Consider the following 19,241-nt stretch of genomic DNA (forward strand, 5'->3'; position numbering starts at 1 on the left):
ACTTAGGCAAATGATAGTAAGGAAAGAGAAAATGAGCGTGACGTGATGACAACTGCCTGCCTTCATGAAGTGAGCTGAATTGCTGACTGATGACCAGTTAGGATCTGTATCTAAAGTGCCACCGTAATGACCATATGTTAGTCTTTGCTATCTATTAATATTTTCTGTGGCCAATGCATATGATATTACAGCTATAGGATGATCAGCTAAGAATGTAATTCACTGGAGGTCACACATTCACCCTTGCTGACCAGCTCTGCAAAAAAGAAAAGACCAACTGCAAACCAAGAGGCGAGGAGTCAGAATGTCTCTTTTTTTCTAAGCATTCCTGAAGTGGGTCACAGGCAGCCTGCTCTTGGGGGTCCCGGCCAGGGGAAAAGGCTGTGTGGTCCGCTCTGTCTCAAATCTCTTCTTAGTCAAAAAAGAAAGATTTGGGTTTGCAGTGCCTTGATGTGGGATTGCTTGAGTGCATTAAATCAACGGCAAGAGTTGTTCAAAAGGCAGGCCGACAGAAGACCTCTGAGGAGAGTCTCGTTTCAAATACTCACAGTATGATTTCCATATTGGAGGCTGGTATTCTTCAGCATCTAGAATAAAAAAGAAAAGAAATCAGTCTGTCAGCCTGAACGTCAAACTGTCAACATGTGTGTTCTTTGGAGGAACAACAGTCTGTCAGCAGTACTTGCGTTCTGGTCCCAGGGGGCCCTCTCTGCTCATTTATGGGACAGTTCCAGCCAGGAGGGAGGAAATACGCATGGCAACCCTCGCAGACCCAACACCACTCTCTTCAGATCACTTACCGTGACAGAAATCAATTGCTTAACCATTTTCATAGAGCCCAGTAAATCAAAAAAGATTTTTAAAGCAATTAACTTGATTGTACCCTCCAGTAATCCTTTCAAATGGTATTTACTTAACTTGGCATAATAAACATATAATTTATCTCACAGTTTCCCATCAGACCTTTAGCCCATTTATTAAGACTTGAGGGCAAGACGTAAAGTGGCAAGTATGTAATATTAAATCTGGGAAGTTGTGCAACTCCACCAACTGAACTCCTACAATGACTGGGTCTGACAGCAGAGACACCGATGATTCATTTGGAATCGCATTATCTCCTTGAATTTACTCCAGTGTGTGACTTAGGAAATTTCTAGAACACCTCTCAGCAATCAGAAGTGTCAGAGTGAAAGAGTGAGAACAAAATGGAGAGGACAAAATTGTTATTCATCAATCTAGAAAACAGACAATGGGAGAAAATCTGCTTGTTCGGTCGATTCAACAATCCCAGTGCTGACAGCTGAATTTATAATTCCGACGGAGTTATTAGAGCTGTCCTGAGCTTGTAGCATAAGGCCTTGGTAAAACGTACTGTAGTTTGTCCAGCCAGAGGGGAGAATCCTTTCCCTCTGGATATCACAGAATGCTGAGCTGGGGGAACCATAAGAGTTCTCTAATTCAGCACCTTTATATGAGGGAACTGTTTTCATCACCCTGCACCCCCAAAGCATCAGACAGCTATCCTCCCAACTGCCCCGTGTCCTGATGCTACTGTCACATACCACTTTTGTGCCAAGGACTAGATCTTCTCTGACCTCTTGCGCCGAGATAGTTTGAGAATTTTTCCCCTCCCGAGAAACAAATATGCTGTTTGTATAAAAACTAACACAAGAGTGGTGAACTTCCCCAAATCCTACTTAATTATAGCTGTGTAGCTTAAATTAAATTCTTTCACAATTAATGTCTTGCTCTCTGGGGTCCACCGATCACAGAGGTAACTAAATGCCTCCAAATATAGTTTCATTCAAATAACTCCATACTCTTAGGTCTGTATTGTCGGGAACCTACCAATGCATAAACACCCAAACACATGCACACACAAATACAGTGTGTTAATGATGGTTTGCGTTGTTATTCAAACTTAGTTTGCCAATAAAAGTGAAATTCCTTATAGTTCTGCCAAAGTAGAATAGTTTCTTCCAACTGTGAGCTTTTAACCCAAACAAGCCACTAATTTCACCCTATATATGACATAAACCAGTTTTAATGAATTAACAGGAGTATTTGTTTATAGAAAGCATTCAAATAAAATAAATCAAGTTGCCAAGTCCAGAAAAATCAGGTCTTGTATGTTAACATGTTGATGGCACTTTCAAAAATATTTTTCAAAAAGAAAGATACACACACACAAACCAGACTGCACAGAAATGCAAATACCTGAGATGTCATCTAAACAAAGCTATAATGTCTTATTATTTTGGATGAGATTTGTTCTGGCGAGCATAATCCCCAGACCCAAGTCATGTTCAAGAATGGTCAGTACCGGGGCACCTGGGTGGCTCAGTGGGTTAAGCCTCTGCCTTCGGGTCAGGTCATGATCTCAGGGTCCTGGGATCGAGCCCCGCATCGGCCTCTCTGCGGAGAGACTGCTTCCCCACCCCCCCTGCCTGCCTCTCTGCCTACTTGTGACTGCTCTCTCTGTCAAATAAATAAATAAAATCTTAAAAAAAAAAAAAAAAAAAAAAACCAAGAATGGTCAGTATCTAGAGTGCAATTCTCGGCACATTGATGGAAGGTTCCCAAAGAGAAGAAGCAGTCTTCTTTATACAGGTTTTAAATGGAGCTCAGATGCTCCTCTTGGCTCTCCTAAGGTCTTCTGTCATTTTTTAAAAGATTTATTTATTTATCTGAGAGAGAGAGGGCAGGGGTAGGGGCATCAGAAGAGGTAATGAGAGAATCTCGAGCAGACTCACGGCTGAGCATGGAGCCTGCCGATGTGAGACTCGATCCCACCAACTGTGATGATGACCTCAGCCGAAATCAAGAGTTGGATGCTTAACTGACTGAGCCACTGATGTGCCCGAAAGGCCTTTTTTTTTTTTTTTAGATTTTATTTATTTATTTGACAGACAGAGACCACAGGTAGGCAGAGAGAGAGGAGGAAGCAGGCTCCCTGCGGAGCAGAGAGCCTGATGTGGGGCTTGATCCCAGGACCCTGGGATCATGACCTGAGCCGAAGGCAGAGGCTTTAACCCACTGAGCCACCCAGGTGCCCCCGAAAGGTCTTCTTAACTGAAGTCAGAAGTTTAGATTAAAGGATCTCTTCCTCCCTGTCCATTACAGTACTGTTGTTTTGTGGAAAAACAACAACAACAACAACAAGAATTTTGTTTCATCTGAAACACTGGCCCCTGACTTTATAACTTTCATTTAGGCTTCCCTGTATGCTACAGAAATAATTCACCCCTTTTTAGTTGCTCCTTGTTAGTAATATTACACAGAGGTGAAAAAGGCCGCCTACAGAGACTGGAGATCACGCTTCCCTGCTTAAAATTCTGTAGTGTCTTCCTTCTACATTTGGAATAAGATATACAAACCTCTTACTGTGGCCCACAAGATGCTGTGGCATCTAGTCCCCACCGGCCTCTTTGGCTTCTTTGCAGACATCTTGTCCTTTTACACATACCCAGACATGCTAACTCTCTCTCTATGTTCCTAGAACAAGCCAAGCTCTCCCACGCCCCCGGCCATCACCCTTGTGGAGGGCCCACTGCATCTCTGCATGGCTGACTTGCTCCATTATGTTGGGCTCGGCTCACATGTCACCCCCCGGGGCCTTCCCTGACAGTCTTGTGTGAAGCAGCCTTCCCCCAGCTCTGGTCACTCTCCTTCATAGCGTTTGCTGCCGTCTGAAATTATTGATCTGTTGGCTTATCACAGGGCTCATCCCACTATTAGCAAAACTTCATATAAACAGGCATTTTGCCTCATTCCCTTGTGCATCTGCAGCCCCCACAAGGATGCCTGGCATGTAACAGGCACCCAAAAAGCCTGTGTTAAGTAAGGAAACTCTCAAAGTTCAGATTTCACCTCTGATCAATGACCGGCTGAATAATTTGAAGCTGGTTACTTACCTTCAAGAGCCTCCCGCTACTCATCTTTATAAAACAGAAGAAATAAAAGTGCCTACCTCCCAAACTATCTCTTAGGTCACTGTGGGAATTAAAGGAGATACCAGATTTCAAGTTCTTGGGACAGCGCCTGGCCAATGCCGAGTTCTCGGTGTAGCCCCACTGATGCCCTCATCGTGATGTTGTCAGTGTTATATCAGCCTGTCCTGGTTCTCCCCAGGTAGTCTCCCGCCCCGAGACCACAGCCTCAACTCTCTCTCTTCTTACCCTGGATCTGGGGCCTGTAATTAAGTTCCAGTGCTGTTGTCATGGAAGGTTTTTCTCTCCCATTAAAGAATTCAAAGTGAGAGGCCATTTGTCATGCTTCAGTGGAACAACTATAATTACCTTGGTCTTAGAGACATGTTTCACAAACCACTAAAGCACAGTTAGGAGACCTTGGTCAAGACACAAGGCACAAAATATTTTTAATATGTTGAAATGCGTCTTTAGCTGCCTCCGACCCTACCCCACCCACGTGCACATTTGCCCCAAGTTCACATAATACTTTTCAAAGCTCTACTTCACACTTGGATAGCCTGACACTTTTTTTAATCCCCCCCACCCCCAAACCGGGAATAGGTTTTCTAGGTCATTTGGTTCACCGTCCTCATTTGGCAAATGAGGAAAACGAAACACAGAAGAGATCAAGTGGCTTTCTCAAGGTTATAGAGCAAGAGCAAGGGCCAAGTGAGAGGACACCCGCAAGCTCTGTCTTCCAAGTTTCTGACACATCAGCCATCCTGGCCAGACACATTCACCCCATTTACATGTATTGAATCAGGAAAAAAATACATTGCATAACAGGCTTGTTACTTTGACTCTTGTAAAGCTTGAAAAACTAAATAAAGAAAAGGGGGGAAAAAAAGAGCTGTATAAAAGATTGACCTCAAATCGAAGGGTGGGCAGCATTCCATCTGTGTACAGAACCCCATCGAAGAATTACAGTGAGGGAGGTGTAAGGTACCAGAACTTTGACACCATAAAGCTTAATACTTGTGGAAACTGTATTATTTTGTTAAACGTCTTAGAGAAATGGGTACGATGCAGAAGGAAGGGGGAGGATGTAGAAGGGAAGAAGCTCCGTGTTCTAAGAAAACAAAAAACAAAAAACTATCACTGAACCCAGAAGACAGTTACACACTATTGGAAAAGAACAAAAAGGGTCAAAAAGACTTAGAAAATATATTGCTTAAAAATATTGACTAATTGGCATCAGAACTTTTTAAAAAAGTGTGTAAACTCTTGGACTTGGCAATTCTATCCAAGGGAATTTAGCCTAAGGCTGTAAATGAACACGTACAGGTAAATACATGAACAAGGTGTTCATTGCTGCTTTGTGAACAACAGTGGATCTAACTGTTCAGAAAGAGGAAGTGGTTAAATAAATTATCCTATAATAGAGATGTGAAAAGAATGGTGTGGGTCAGAGCTTCGTGGTCAACAACATGACCTCTGGAGCTAGACTATCTAGGTTCAAAACCTAGTTCTGTCATTTACCAGCGGATTGACCTTAGCCGATTTATCTCATCTCTCTGTGCCTCAATTTTTCTTATCCACAAAATGGGAGTAAGAATACTGCCCAACCTACAGCATGTTGTGAGGAGAGCATGGGCTAATATGTATGAAGTACTTAGTCTGGTGCCTGGAATGCAGTAAACTCCATGCTTGCTATCATTCTCTCTCTTTAACGACATGGGCAAATATTTATGGTAACATTGAGTAGTAAATCAGGTTATAAAACAGTCTATTAAATATAGTCCCAGTTTCAGAAAAAAGATATGCACTTAGAAATGATCTATAAGACTGTAAACCCAATTATTAACAGTAGCTATACTTGATAGTGAAAATACAGGTGATTTCTACTTTTCATTTGCTCACCTGCATTTTCTAATTTTCTGATCATATTGTTTGTGTAAAAATTTAAATAAATGAGAAATAAATTCATTGGAATGTTAGGTTGTTTCTCTATCTCTTTTTTTAAGATTTTATTTTTAGGGCCGCCTGGGTGGCTCCATTGGTTAAGTCTTGGACTCTTGGTTTTGTTTCAGGTTATGATCTCATGGGTCATGATCTCACGCGTCCTGATATCAAGCCCCATGTCAGACTCCCACTGGGCTGGGAGTCTGCTCTTTGCCTCACTCAACTGCATGTCCTCTCTGTCTTTCAGATCAATCAACCAATCAATCAATCACCACCCTGGAAATAAAGTAGAAGAAAAAGACCCAACCAAAATAATCCTTAAAATAACACAGGTAGCGTATAGAGTTTTAGTTCAGGAAGAGTTAAGAGGGAAGGCGAAAGAAAAGACACAAGGGCTTCTGTAGCAAAAGGTCATGTCCAATCCCCCTGGCCCTCTTTTAAAAATTTTGTGAAATCAACATTAATGAGCAATTTTAAGCAGGCTGGCAAGCAGAGATCTCTTCTCATTAAAGAGGGGTGGAGGGAGAGGAAAAAAAGATGTAATGCTTAGAAAATGATCAAAATCTTAAAAAAGTAGGTCATAAGATCACTTGCATGAAATAATCTATAAAGAATCCAAACATATTAAACAAAAAGCAAAGCAAAGAAAAGCTGGTTAAAGGGGCCTGCGTGCTAAGACTTTAAAGTCATCTCGAAAACCCTCTGTGCTGAAGTAACTCACCCTGAGAAGAGGCATTGCCATCCTGAACTCTCGGGGAAGGAAGAAGAATTGCGGTGTCAGGCCATGGAAAGCTTCTCCATGGCTGAGGCCCAAGGAGAGGACAACAAGGGCCATGGAGAGCATGCACCATAAAAACTCATCTTTCTCGATCAAAAGCATCACAAAAATAACTTACCATCTCTACTGTTTTTACTGAACTTAAAAAGGAATACACACCTACTGTGGAAAAACAGAAAAATTCCAACAATTGAAAAATGTCTATCTTAGAAAGCCGCCTACCTCAGAAAAAACACCATTGATCGATTTATGTGACTCTGCCTAAATCTGGCTTATAAATGGCTGGAATAAAAAAATTTTTTTAAAGATTTTATTTATTCATTTAACATACAGAGATCACAAGTAGGCAGAGAGGCAGGCAGAGAGAGAGAGAGGAGGAAGCAGGCTCCCCGCCGAACAAAGAGCCCGATGCGGGGCTCGATCCCACGATCCTGGGATCGTGACCCGAACCGAAGGCAGAGGCTTTAACCCACTGAGCGACCCAGGTGCCCCTGGAATAAAAATTTTTTAAAATGGTCTTCTATCACATACATTGTTCTGCAATTTGCTTTTGAATTTCATGATATTCCTTTGGCATCTTCCCACATCAGTACGCAGAGATCTGTACTGGCATCATTATTATTATTATATATATACATATATTTTTTATGTGTGGCTTGGTGTTCTACTCCATGAGTAATACCCAAATGAATTTGATTCCTTTATAACAGTTTCCAAAGGATGAACATTTAGGCTACTTTTATTTTTCCATTACTAAAAACAAAGCTACAATGATATGTTAAATCCTGAGTAAAGGGTCTTTATATTTTTTGTTTCAAAAGCTGTGAAAATAGCCTCCCACATGGCACCAGGGTTCCACATGGCACCAGGGCAGCTCAGTTGGTTAAGTGTCAAACTCTTGGTTTCGGCTCAGGTCATGATCTCAGGGTCATGAGATCAAGGCCGGTGCTGGGCTCCGTGCTCAACTTGGAGTCTGTTTGAAATTCTCTCTCGCTCTCCCTCTGCCATTCCCCCTGCTCTTTCTCTATCTTTCTCTCTCTCTTGCTCTCTTTTGTAAGTAAATTTTAAAAACTGGCCTTCCAAAGTTGTATCAGTTGGAACTCTCAGCAACGTGTGAACGAATGCCTGTATCCCCATACCTTCACCAACACTGGCTATCACCAATATACGTTTTAATTTTTGTACATTTAAGACTCAGTGAGAAAATACACAGATAAGCCTAAGTGTGCCTTTGCAGGAAAACAAATGGAAGCATGGAACGTTCCTCAGAGTGAACCTGTGGAAACATATGGCCATGGAGTGAGGTGGAAACACATTAATCCCATTCATTTTGGTAGCTACAGTTGTAAGGCTCTATTCTTCCAGGCCTCTTCAGCTCCAGAAATATGTTGACTTGATGCAATCACCTGAGGAGCAAGTGTAAAGGAATCTGGGGACTGATTAATGAAGAAAATTTAGAGAACGCCATGTGCTACACTTGAGTAAGTGACAACTAAGGAGGAAGCCCTTGTAAACCTCAAGAAGAGCCAGATTCCTTCGGCGGGCTCAGTGGCGTGTGACTAGATCAACAGAAAAACACATGTGGGGCCTCTGGAAAACGCGAGCAGTGAAAGATTCACCAATTTAGAGAATGTTCTCTCAGGAATGTTGGAGAAGACCCATCCTTAAGAATCCTTCAAACAAAGCTGCATAAATTACTATATGGGGGCGGAGGGGGCATCACTGGGAATAGAGGGCCATCCCCTCTTCCAGAAGGGCCAGGTCTCAGCTGTTGTTCTTGATTTCTTGATATACACATTTGTAAATAGGCTCCAGGTAAGGTGTGTCTTCTGGGGAAGTTGGGTGGAAAACAGCTTTCTCAATCAGACATGGGACAGCCTCACAATGAGATCAACAGTATTTGCTGGGTGATTAGCTTAATGGGCCCAGAAAGGGTTGGGATCCAAATGAAACTGAGCAATGATAGGATGAGCAGGATGTCACATTTGTGCCCACACTTCAAAATGCCCCCAACAGTCACATCATGCCCCAAAACTTGAGTCTTCAGAACTTCTGTGGAAGCCAGAGCATGTAACCTGTGGCTGTGGTCTTGTCAGGCCATTGTGGCCAAATAGGGCCACACCTGAGCTGCGTGATGACCTGGAGATCTTCCTAACTGGAAATGTGGAGGAGCTGTCTTTCAGATAGCTTTCTCGTTGTCACACTGCCTAGGGAATACAGAAACAAGTGTTCTAATGCTTGGCACCTCTACAGGCTCCCTGCACTCCCCTGAGAAATTGGACATCCAGGTATTCACTTTGAAAACTGCTTGCCTGGGCAAAGAAGGAAGGCCTGGTCTGCATCTCACTGTGGATTGTACGTCAGGGATTTTTGTCACTGATTTAGTCCTACTTGCAGAGAATAATTAATAAGACAAATTCTTAAAACTAAAAGAAAGTAGTAAGTTAATTTAATAAAATTCCAGACACTTGGCTGGGCCCCAAGGACAAGGCTAAGCTGAGATTTTTCTGAAGATGATGAAGCTACTGAGGGCCTTGGGCTGGAGTCTGTGGTCACTAGAGGGCACTGGGGCCACGTGGAGCTTCAGTTCTGGGCCAATGTTCTCTATGCAGAGCATGGTGAGTGTCTTTCTTTCAACAGGTATTTACTGAATACAAACAGTGAGCCAGACCCTGGGGACACCTCAGTGAATGAGGCAAGTAGGCTTCTGGAGCTCTGCGGGATCTGGCCCCTGGCCACCTCTCCCTGGTCATTGTTTCTCTCTTCTCTGGCTCACTACGCCTCAGCCACTCTGGCCTTTCTTTCCGTCCTCGAAACCATCAAGATCATTGCCCTCTTAGAGATCTCACACAGTTTCTTCCCTCTGATTTCCACATGGCCGGCCTAATTATCATCTGGATCTCAGCTTCAATGTCTGGCTCCTTGGAGATGTCTTCCTGGACCATCTTATCTAAAGTTGTCTTTCAGATAGCCTCTGGTTCTTTGCAGAGTCTTTTTACCATCTGAACCATTTTTACTATGTGCTTACTTCTTTCTTTGTTCAGACAGACAGTACTATGAGAGCAAGAGGCTCATTTCTCTTGTTCTCTGATGTCTGGGTCACCATTAGCTTATTGAGTACCTTTTGTGAATTAGAAAAAGGCACCCTTTTCAAGCAGGCTTGGCAATGGCTTGGCAGCTGGATGGCACCTTTGTGTGAGAAGATGCTTCTTCTGGGAGGCAGAGCCCTGAGCCAGAGCACATGGCCTGGTGATGGGAGTCCAAGCTGGGTTCAGCCCCAACTCATCTCGGCTGGGCATAGACAGCGCAACAGGAATGGCCCTAAATGTTGTATCCCAAGGTATAGAGATGCTCAATAAACAGTGGATGAGTGAAAGACAGACATTGTTTCCTGACTCAAAACTCACATTCCATTAAGGGATACAAACAAATAGAGGCAATCCTCCAGCAAGAGGTTGTATAGGAGGAGTGTCTATGGCAGAAGCTCCCAACCTTTGGAAGCTGAGTGGGGCTAGGACAGTAAGGCCCTTCCCATGCCTTGGCCAATACCCATGGCCTTGAGCATCCCTGTTTAGAGCTCCTTCAAGAGTAGTCCCAGGGCAGTAGAGTTTAACTATCAAGGCTTATAGGCTCCAAAGACTTAGAGAAGCATAACTAACTGTCAGTACCATAGCAAATTACACCTAGTCCAGGAGATGCTGTTTTGACCAGACATCTACTATAGGAGCCAATGGCAAGGAGTTTCTTTGTGAACAAATGGGCTCATGGAGTATGATTCACAGACCAAGGTATGGCCTGGAAGGACCAGAGGCAAAACAGAACATGGCATGGACAGCTAGAAGTGGTTCAGCCTGTTAGCAGAAACACAGGGACTATGGGGGGGGGGGTGTCTGTCTGTGTGTCTGTGTCTGTGTGTTTCTGTGTATATATGTAGGGTTCAGAGTAGCTAGGAATTAGAGAGATAAACGTGCCAGGTAATTAAGGGTTCTTAAAACCATGCTAAGAAGAAAAAAAAAAACATGCTAAGGGCTTACTTCTGTTTTAGAGGGAAAGGGAAATAAAAGCAGGAAGGACACAGCACCTAATTTGTACTTTCAGAAGATGACTCCAGTTACAGTGTGACACAGGACTGGGCAAAGAGAAGACGGAAGGGAGGGAAGATAAGGGGGGAAATGAGGGAGCTGGGCAGGTGACACTAGTGGTCGAAATTTGAGTGGTGACAGGGGAGATGGAGAAAATGGGGTGAATTCAAAAGGTGTTGAGAAGGTAGACTCCACAGGACTTGGTGATGATCTGGTTGTGGACAGAGAAGGAAAAGAGAGAAGAATCACACTGGTCTTGAGCAGAAGAAGACAAATGGTTTTGGCATAAGCAACTGGACAGAGAGTGATGCCATTCACAGAAATAGGGCAGACCAGAGCAGAAGCAGGCCTGGCAGATGGCGACGCACTTGGCTTTTTCCTGTTGGAAAGAGATGCCCATGGGACAGCCAAGTGAACGAATCTAGGAGGCTTGGAGTTCAGAAGAGAGAACTGAGCTGGTGATCTAGAAATGGAAGCCCCAACATGCTGCAATGGCCATTCAAGTAGATGACGTGACCTCGGATACACATTCAGAGTGAGGACTGAAGGCACTTTACAGACCCCCACGGAGCACCAACAGTTAAAGCTTGAGAGGAAGAGGGGACTGACCAGAGACCAGAGAGATAAGGGAAAAAGCCACAAGATGGGCTGACATCAAAGGCAAGACCAGGGACACTTAGAAAGGGAGAAGTGGCCAGTCATGTCGGAAGGTGTTTAAGCAAGATAAGCATAAGGACCCACTGCTTCAGCAACAAGGGGGTTTTGGAGGACCGTGCAATGCAGTGTGGGTGGGTGCAATGGGGTAAGTGAATGTGAGTGTTAAATAGAATTTGTGAGTATGCACAGCTCTTCTGGGAGGTATGGCCGTGAGGTGGAGGTGAATAGCTCCCTCCAGTAAGGGGCCGGGCGGAGGGCCAGGGGAAGTGAAAGACACAGGAGCTGTAGTTTGAGTATCATTGGATATCACCGTCATTTACTTCTTGCCAAACTACTTGCTTGTCCCAGGCCATCTTCTCCCTTGGTGCCCTCTCTCCCTACTTCCTTGCCCAAAGTTTCTACAAAATGCAGGTTCCTCCAGGCAGGATGGAGCAGCTTTCTTAGTGGATAATTTCCTCCTTTATCATTCCTCCTCTGCTATTTCTTTAGAGACCACCGCACACCCACTACCTACTTTCAGCCTAGAGGCCTGTCTCTCCTCCCACAGCCCCTGCCCCCACATTCTCCCTTCCAGCATCTGCCTGCCTCTTTACAAATTCTTTTCATCAGAGGAATTTCTTCTTGGCTTTCCTCCAGAAGCCCTTTTGGGCATTCATTTATTCAGCCAACAAATATTTACCTAGAGCTTACAGCCTACTTGGCACAAAGTAGTACACTAGGCACTGGTGGAGCTATGAAGGCGAGATGCAGAATCCGACCAGAAGGAATCAGTTAGGAGGTGAAATAAACACATCACTTCATTCATTCATTCACCAAGCACGAAGTGCCCGCCTGCTGGGTGTCCGGCTCCTGGCCACATGTGCACGTGACCATGGCACAAGGTAGAAAAGTGACACGTTATATAGCAAGGTCAGACTGAAAAGTGCTGTTGGAATGAACAGGGAAGAGGGATTCTTGTCAGTCATCTCTTGACAATTCTTTTTTTTTTTTTAAATATTTTATTTATTTAACACAGAGAGAGAGAGAGTGCACAGGTAGGCAGAGCAGCAGGCAGAGGGAGAAGGAGAAGCAGACTTTCCAACAAACAGGGGGCCTGATGTGGGACTCGATTCCAGATGACCTGAGCCAAAGGCAGATGCTTAACTGACTGAGCCACCCAGGAACCCTCTTGACAATTATTCTTATATTCATCTCCTTCCCGAAGGAGGCATGTCTTCTTCCTTAGAGACTAGTCAGCTGTACCTCCAGCCAGCTCTACTCCTACCATTTAGAGGAGACACTTTCTTCTCCTGTTGTAATACTATCTTTTCTGAGTTCACTGTGGGCACTGGTATCTCTTCGGATAGCTAGTGGTCGTGGCAGTGACAGACTAAATTCTCATGAAAGCAGCTCACACATCATGATCCTGGCAATGAATGTCACTACTGGCTAGGAAAGAAAGATTTCTTGGCCATATTATACTCAGAGTCAAAGAGAGGAAGGCCTAGTGCAGAGACAGAAGAGGAAGAAAGGTCTTCTACCAACCCTGGAAAGGAATCTTTAAGTGCCTGGTACATTCCAGATTCTGAGGTGGGTCCTGTATATGCCTTCTCTCACATCTTCACAATTTTCCTCAATCATCTCTCCACACGTTCCCCATCTATCTACTCACCCACCCATCTATCCATCCATCCTTTCAGCAAACACTTCTGTACCAGGCGCTGTGTTGCAGGATGAGGTCGCTGCCATTAGCAAGGCAAGCCCAGTCCCTGTTTCGGGGGTGCCTTCAGTCCAGCACGGAAGGCAAACGTTAAACAAGTCATTAAAGTAAACTATGGAAAGCGGTATAATAGAGAAAACCTCCACACTCTCAGTTTCCTGGGTGATGTGCCATGCTCCCCCATGAGTCTTAGTTCTCTCATTTGGAAAGACAGAGATTGGGCTAGAAAGCCCTCCAGGGCCTCCTGGTGGACAGCCCCAGGACTCCCTACGTTCTCAGTCATGAAGCAGCTGCCATGTTGCCACCCTGGCTTCTCTGATCAGAGCTGTTTAGTTGACGTGGAGGTCAAAATCTAAATCCCGAGGAAACTAGAGGACCCTTCATGTGCCACCGAACAAACCCTTCACATGCCTTATAGAAGTGGTGAGGAGTAGTCTAGAGAAGCTCTGCTTTATGCCCCAATATACCAGCTCAGTGGGGGAGGGGGGCTCCTTCTCCACTCCTGGCCTGGGAAGATCCCTCAGCAAGTGAACCCTTGGCCTCTATCCAGGCCTGTATTGTGTCCTGGGGAGATGGAAGTGATTTATCTCTTGGCTTTGTGCCAGTGCTTGGGAGCTCTCCCTGGCAGGTGGAGGGCTGCCTCGCAGGTGTTCTGGCTCTGTGGCACCTGGGGACAGGTAAGCCTGCTAAATGCTGGGGTTCCGTGGTTAGCAGGTCAACCAGCTAACGAGCCTCCTGTCTGCCCTTGGTAATAGAGGTGACATTTTAGCCCATGTCTATATTTTTTTTTCTGCTCGTTTACAAGAGGACTGCTAGATAATGGGCCTCAAGCAACCTGCAACGGAAGGCAGGCTCCATTTTCCTAATGAGCAGACCTCCCCAAAAGTTTCTGAATATTTGCCCTTGTAGAGATAGCAATGAAATTATCAGGTGTCTACTTGTAATATTTAATTCATTCATTTGATTACACATGCATATTTAAAATCAGGTACAATATGATCCACCAATTTAGCAATACTGCTTTTCATCAGTTTGCGTTTTGTGGAACAATTCAAATTTTCCACATGGATCTTTGGCACTTTGTGAGTCACCTAAATGTTTTTTCCCAAAGCACATCATACGGTTTTCTCATTAGCCTTTTCAGAGTAAAAACTGTGAAAGTCCATGCAGGCTGCCCTCCCTGGACAGCTTCTTGGCCCTGCCACACGCTCACGTGACATGCGAGCAGCTCGCTGGCTTTCCATTCGTCCTGCAGGTGGTCTCCATGGCACACCCACTGAGCCTCGCTGCCTTTTAAAGTAATCTTTAAAAAGTCTGTGGTTGGAAAATAGGAAGGTGCTAACAGGAATGAGGTGACGGTTCTGGAAATCTCTCTAAGAAGTTACAATTGAAAGCCAGCACCGTGGGGCCAGGGCCCAAGCCTTCCCTGGAAGAAACTGTCCCAGGAGGAGAGCTGGGCTCTGAGGGTCAGGAGGGCCAGGGAGATCTAGTTTTCACTGTATACCCTTTTATATCCATGGGATTAGCAAGAAAAAGAAAAATCTTTTAAAAGGTTTATGTACAGTTACATTTAACATCTGTAATTGTAAGTGTATCTGGGGCAAATTTCTTAGCCTCCTTTTTATTTTATTTCATTTTTTAAAAAGATTTTTGTTTATTTATTTCCCAGAGAGAGAGAGAGAGAGCAAGCACAGGCAGAGTGGCAGGCAGAGGCAGAGGGAGAAGCAGGCTCCCACTCCCCCAGCAAGGAGCCCGATGTGGGACTCGATCCCAGGATGCTGGGATCATGACCTGAGCCGAAGGCAGCCACTCAACCAACTGAGCCACCCAGGCATCACTTAGCCTCCTTTTTTATTTTTATTTTTTTTATTTTATTTTATTTTATTTATTTATTTATTTTTTTATTTGACAGAGAGAGATCACAAGTAGGCAGAGAGGCAGGCAGAGAGAGAGAGGAGGAAGCAGGCTCCCTGTGGAGCAGAGAGCCCGATGCGGGACTCGATCCCAGGACCCTGAGATCATGACCTGAGCCGAAGGCAGCGGCTTAACCCACTGAGCCACCCAGGCGCCCCTAGCCTCCTTTTTTCAAAAGGATTTCATTAGGTGACCTCTATAAGGGGGTAAAACTATCATTGATTATGGTAATTTCAGGTCTGTATGTCTTTTCCAGACAGTAGGTAGGTGTTCAAAATAAAGGAATTGAGAAACCCTACAATACAAGAGATTTGGTATAAAATAAAATTTCAGATGACACTCTCCTTTCTGAGAGATAATTTTGGGGCTATATCATAAACATAGACATAGATGTTTTAACCACTATTGAAAGGTTTTCTTTACACTATGTTCTTGCATGTTTCATGTATGGTCTTATTTTATATTCATAACAAGTTTGTAAAATAGATATTATTAGTCTCATTGTATTGGTGAATAAACAGAACCACGAGGATGACCAGAGTCACAGGGTTAAAGGTAGTAGAACTGAATAGTCATACCTAGGTCTGTTCAGCTTTTTCCACTACAGAGTCCTGCTTCTCCTACTGAGCCCTGCTACATTCTGATCCTTCATAAATATTGTTAACATAGGATTCCCCAGCAGCACTGAAAGATGGGCGTTACTATCCCATTTTACGGATAATGGAATCTGAGGACCAAAGGAGGGCTGTATCTTGCCCAAAGTCGGCCAACTTCTCTGTACCGCATAAAAAGAATACAATGTGCTCCCAGTGGTCATCTTGGGAAGGCTGACCTACCTATTTCACAAGAATTAAATACATTCTATTCGCAGTGTTAAACCTGTTTACTTAGGTCTAAGATTCTATTAATTCTGCCTTCATGTATAACTAGTGCAAACTCTACCTATTCCTGTCAGCCAAACAAAAATAGATGAGGCCCAGTCAGGTTGTCTCTCGGGGCTGTAGCTGGGTTGACTGATACTTGAAGCCTCCTGAGAACCGGAACTTCAAGCTTTGCTTTTCTCCTGGGTCTCAGCGCTCTGTAGTTTTTTATCACTTGCTTTAAAAGCAACGTCTAACAGAGAAAATATTTCTACAGATCCCAAAGACACACACACGCACACGCATACACACCCCACGTCAGACATCTCACCAGCCACACCACAAAGCAACAGACACAATGCAGGAAGTGCAACAGCGGTGCACAGAAAGGAGAAACCAGAGCGAACTCTCCATCATCGAACCCATCCTTCCCGACCTGCAAGAGGCTGATTTCGAGCCCACCATGAAGCTCTGCGAGCATGTGCACTTATCCTGTGTAAGCCAAGGGCCTGAGCCAACGTGGGCAGGAAGAAAGCCTTCCTGCCCCCGCTGAGCCAAGGCGGGTGACTGCCTGGGCGGGGCGACAAGGAAAGGGTTAAGAATAAGACAAACAACAAGTGTTCCCCGGGAGCTCTGAAGGAGAAAGTGTTTACATGACATAACAGAGCAAGAAGAATAGAACCCCCCTTCCTGTGCCCTGCTGTTATCTTCGCCTTGCTTGTCTTCATAGCACTTGGGACAGCGGTACCGGGAGAGTCATATCCTCTGGCTGTTTGCACAGTGGCACATTTGTCTTCCTAATCACAGTATGTGAAAGTTCCTGCTTCTACTACCAGAATCAGAAACCAAATATTAAAACAAATCTTTCCTTAATATTATCCTCCTGTCCAAGGCTGTCTGTACTTGCCGCCTCTGTTTATCTACTTCCAGCAGCCTTGTCCTAAGGAGGGATCGTCTATTTGCACACGTGTGGCTTTATAAAAGATCATCTGTCAATTCGCTAATGTGTCCGGGTAACACACATTTACCCGGCACTGTGTTCCCGGGCCCAGGTTAGGTGCTGGGTATGTGTAAATGAGTAAGACAAATTTCCTTCCCTCCAGCAGCCCCCACTTTTAGATGGAAGAGAATGGAATGGTGTCTAGAGGAAGGATGTGTGCAGGTGCCAACAGGAAGGAAGAGCCAGGCTCTTGGCAGCGGGGAGTGAAGGTGATGAGGAGGACTTCACAGGGAAGACCATGCTGGAGATGGGCAGTGAGGGATGAGTAGGAGTTTGCCGGACTCTGTATTATGTGGAAGGCAAGGAAGGTAGAGATAAAAGGGAACAGTTGGGATATTGGTTTCACCTCAGGCCTCCTGAGAAGGAAGGAAACTTCTTGGCTCATATGGTGAGTGTTTCTGACCAAAGAATGTTTTCTAAAGAAGGCTAGTTAATCATTTCCACAGGAAGTTTGTGCCTTAACAAAAGCCATCTTTCCCTGCCTGTCATGCAAAGGCTACTTTCAATCTGTGAAGGGGCAAGGAAAGGGTCACAGGAAGATTCTTCAAAGACAACCTGTCTCTCTTATTCTTCTAGGTCTAGCACTCTCACTGCTCCTGGCAGAACCCCTACCATGATTACTCCGAACGAGCGTCCTCTGGCTCAGTGGAATGAAACTGAGGTGTGAGTCCCAGTGAAAAGTCACCCTAGGATCTCCCAACCCCAGGGCTCCCCTGCAGCCTTACTCTCTTTAACGCCTCCCAAAGCAGAGCTTTGTACACACCAGGTGCTCGGTTCACACTTGTTTGTGTGACCGAGTGCCCACTATCAAAGTAGAGGAGGAAAAAAAATCAGTCTCCTTAAGGACGGCTATTCTAGCCATCAGGACTGCATTTGCAGCACAAGTTTCAAGCGAGGCAAATCATCTCCACTGTTCACAGTGCCCATGTGACCTGTCACAACCTGGCTGATGGGATTAAAAAGGAAAATAATTGGGCATACTGAAAGCCTCCTTCCCAGCCAGAATTTGGGAAGGAGTGCTTTACCTGCCTCTGATCTGGACCATAACTAGTGCCGCTAGGATTTGACAGTCCAAACTCAAAAAATGGGAGAAGGAGAGAGCAAAGAAATCAGCCAGAAACGACTAGATTTGGAGCCCCTAATTAACGCAGTGAAAGATACTTTATCTCCAGCGCGTGGGTCCAAACAGTTGGTGGAGCTTCCCAAGTCCAGGGACTGGTATCCTCCTGAAGGAGGCGGGTGTTGCTATGAGCGCTAACAGACCACTTATTCCAAGCTGGTAATAATTTGCTAGGTGGAAAGGCTCAGCCTTCAGCTGGAGCTGTTTGTAGGTTTTTCATATGCAACCTTTGGCTTCTTAGGAATTGGTTCTATTTTCAGAATTCATCTGTTACATTGTAATAGGCTTTCCTCTGTGCCACTGTAGTGACAGAGGACCCTGGAGCGACTCCATTGTTCCACTCTGGTGAGCACCACTGCACTGAATAGATAATAGAGGAAAGAAGGCATACTCTCTGATCTTGACCACCACTGAGAGTTTTACTATGGAATTTTAGATACCTTTCTAAATGCAGTTAATATCACCAATATTTTCAAAGCTATTACACTCACAGTATGCTAAAAAGGTATCCACTGATTAAGAGAACTTATCTTTCATACCCATTAAATGACGCAAGGTGTCAATACTGTCTTTTCAACCCAATACAAACAGTATGTATACAGGTCCCCCTGTGCATGGGCTTCCTAGGCGTCCACAAAGAGCCACATTTCTGAGTTTGACTTTCTCACTCTACTCTAGTCCTTTGACCTTAATCTCTACTCTTAAGAGACAGATATGTGACAAGCATGAAATCCAATAGACATTTTCTAAAACCATTTCTTTCCCAACAGAATTACAAGAAGAATGTTCCTAATTCCTCCCCATTGTAGCTTGTGATGTCAACTGCCGTAACTCAATCAATCGGAATTTTCTACACTCATCTTGTATGGTGACATAGTCATTATGAGATGGAGTATCTTCATCATACGGCTTTTTAGACATGTTTGGAATCTTAGAGCAGGGTGGTCAAATCTACTGTCAAAGGCCAGGTAATCTTCAAAATGTCAAAAACTGCTAGCCCCTGAGCACATCATCATGGAGTCCTTTCTCACTGGCTCACACACACTCATCTCATCCTCGACTCTTACCCATTACTGCTAAAAATCTAGGTCTTTCTGCTCCGAAGGCACTGTGTCTGCTGTTGCTGGCTTGCAGGTGGGTTGGGGAGGGCGGGGCGGGTGGAAGGGGAGGGGGTATAAATTGGAAAACCAGAAAGAAGTCTAGAGCTGGAGAAGAAATCCGCCAGGAAAATGCTAGTGGTAGGAATAGAACATGTTCA

General features: G+C 44.6%; 1 protein-coding gene across 1 annotated transcript in view; it reads right to left on the bottom strand.

The window, feature by feature from the left end:
* CHN2 (chimerin 2) overlaps window positions 1-19,241 on the bottom strand; it is a 290,676-nt gene that overhangs the window by 140,787 nt on the left and 130,648 nt on the right. Inside the window, exon 2 of the mRNA XM_082692873.1 lies at window positions 549-587. Coding sequence (XP_082548999.1) covers window positions 549-587 — 39 coding nt within the window. The remainder of the gene's footprint in view (window positions 1-548; window positions 588-19,241) is intronic.

This window comes from Mustela nivalis, assembly GCF_964662115.1.
Source record: "Mustela nivalis genome assembly, chromosome: 12".
Classification (NCBI taxonomy): Eukaryota; Metazoa; Chordata; class Mammalia; order Carnivora; family Mustelidae; genus Mustela; species Mustela nivalis.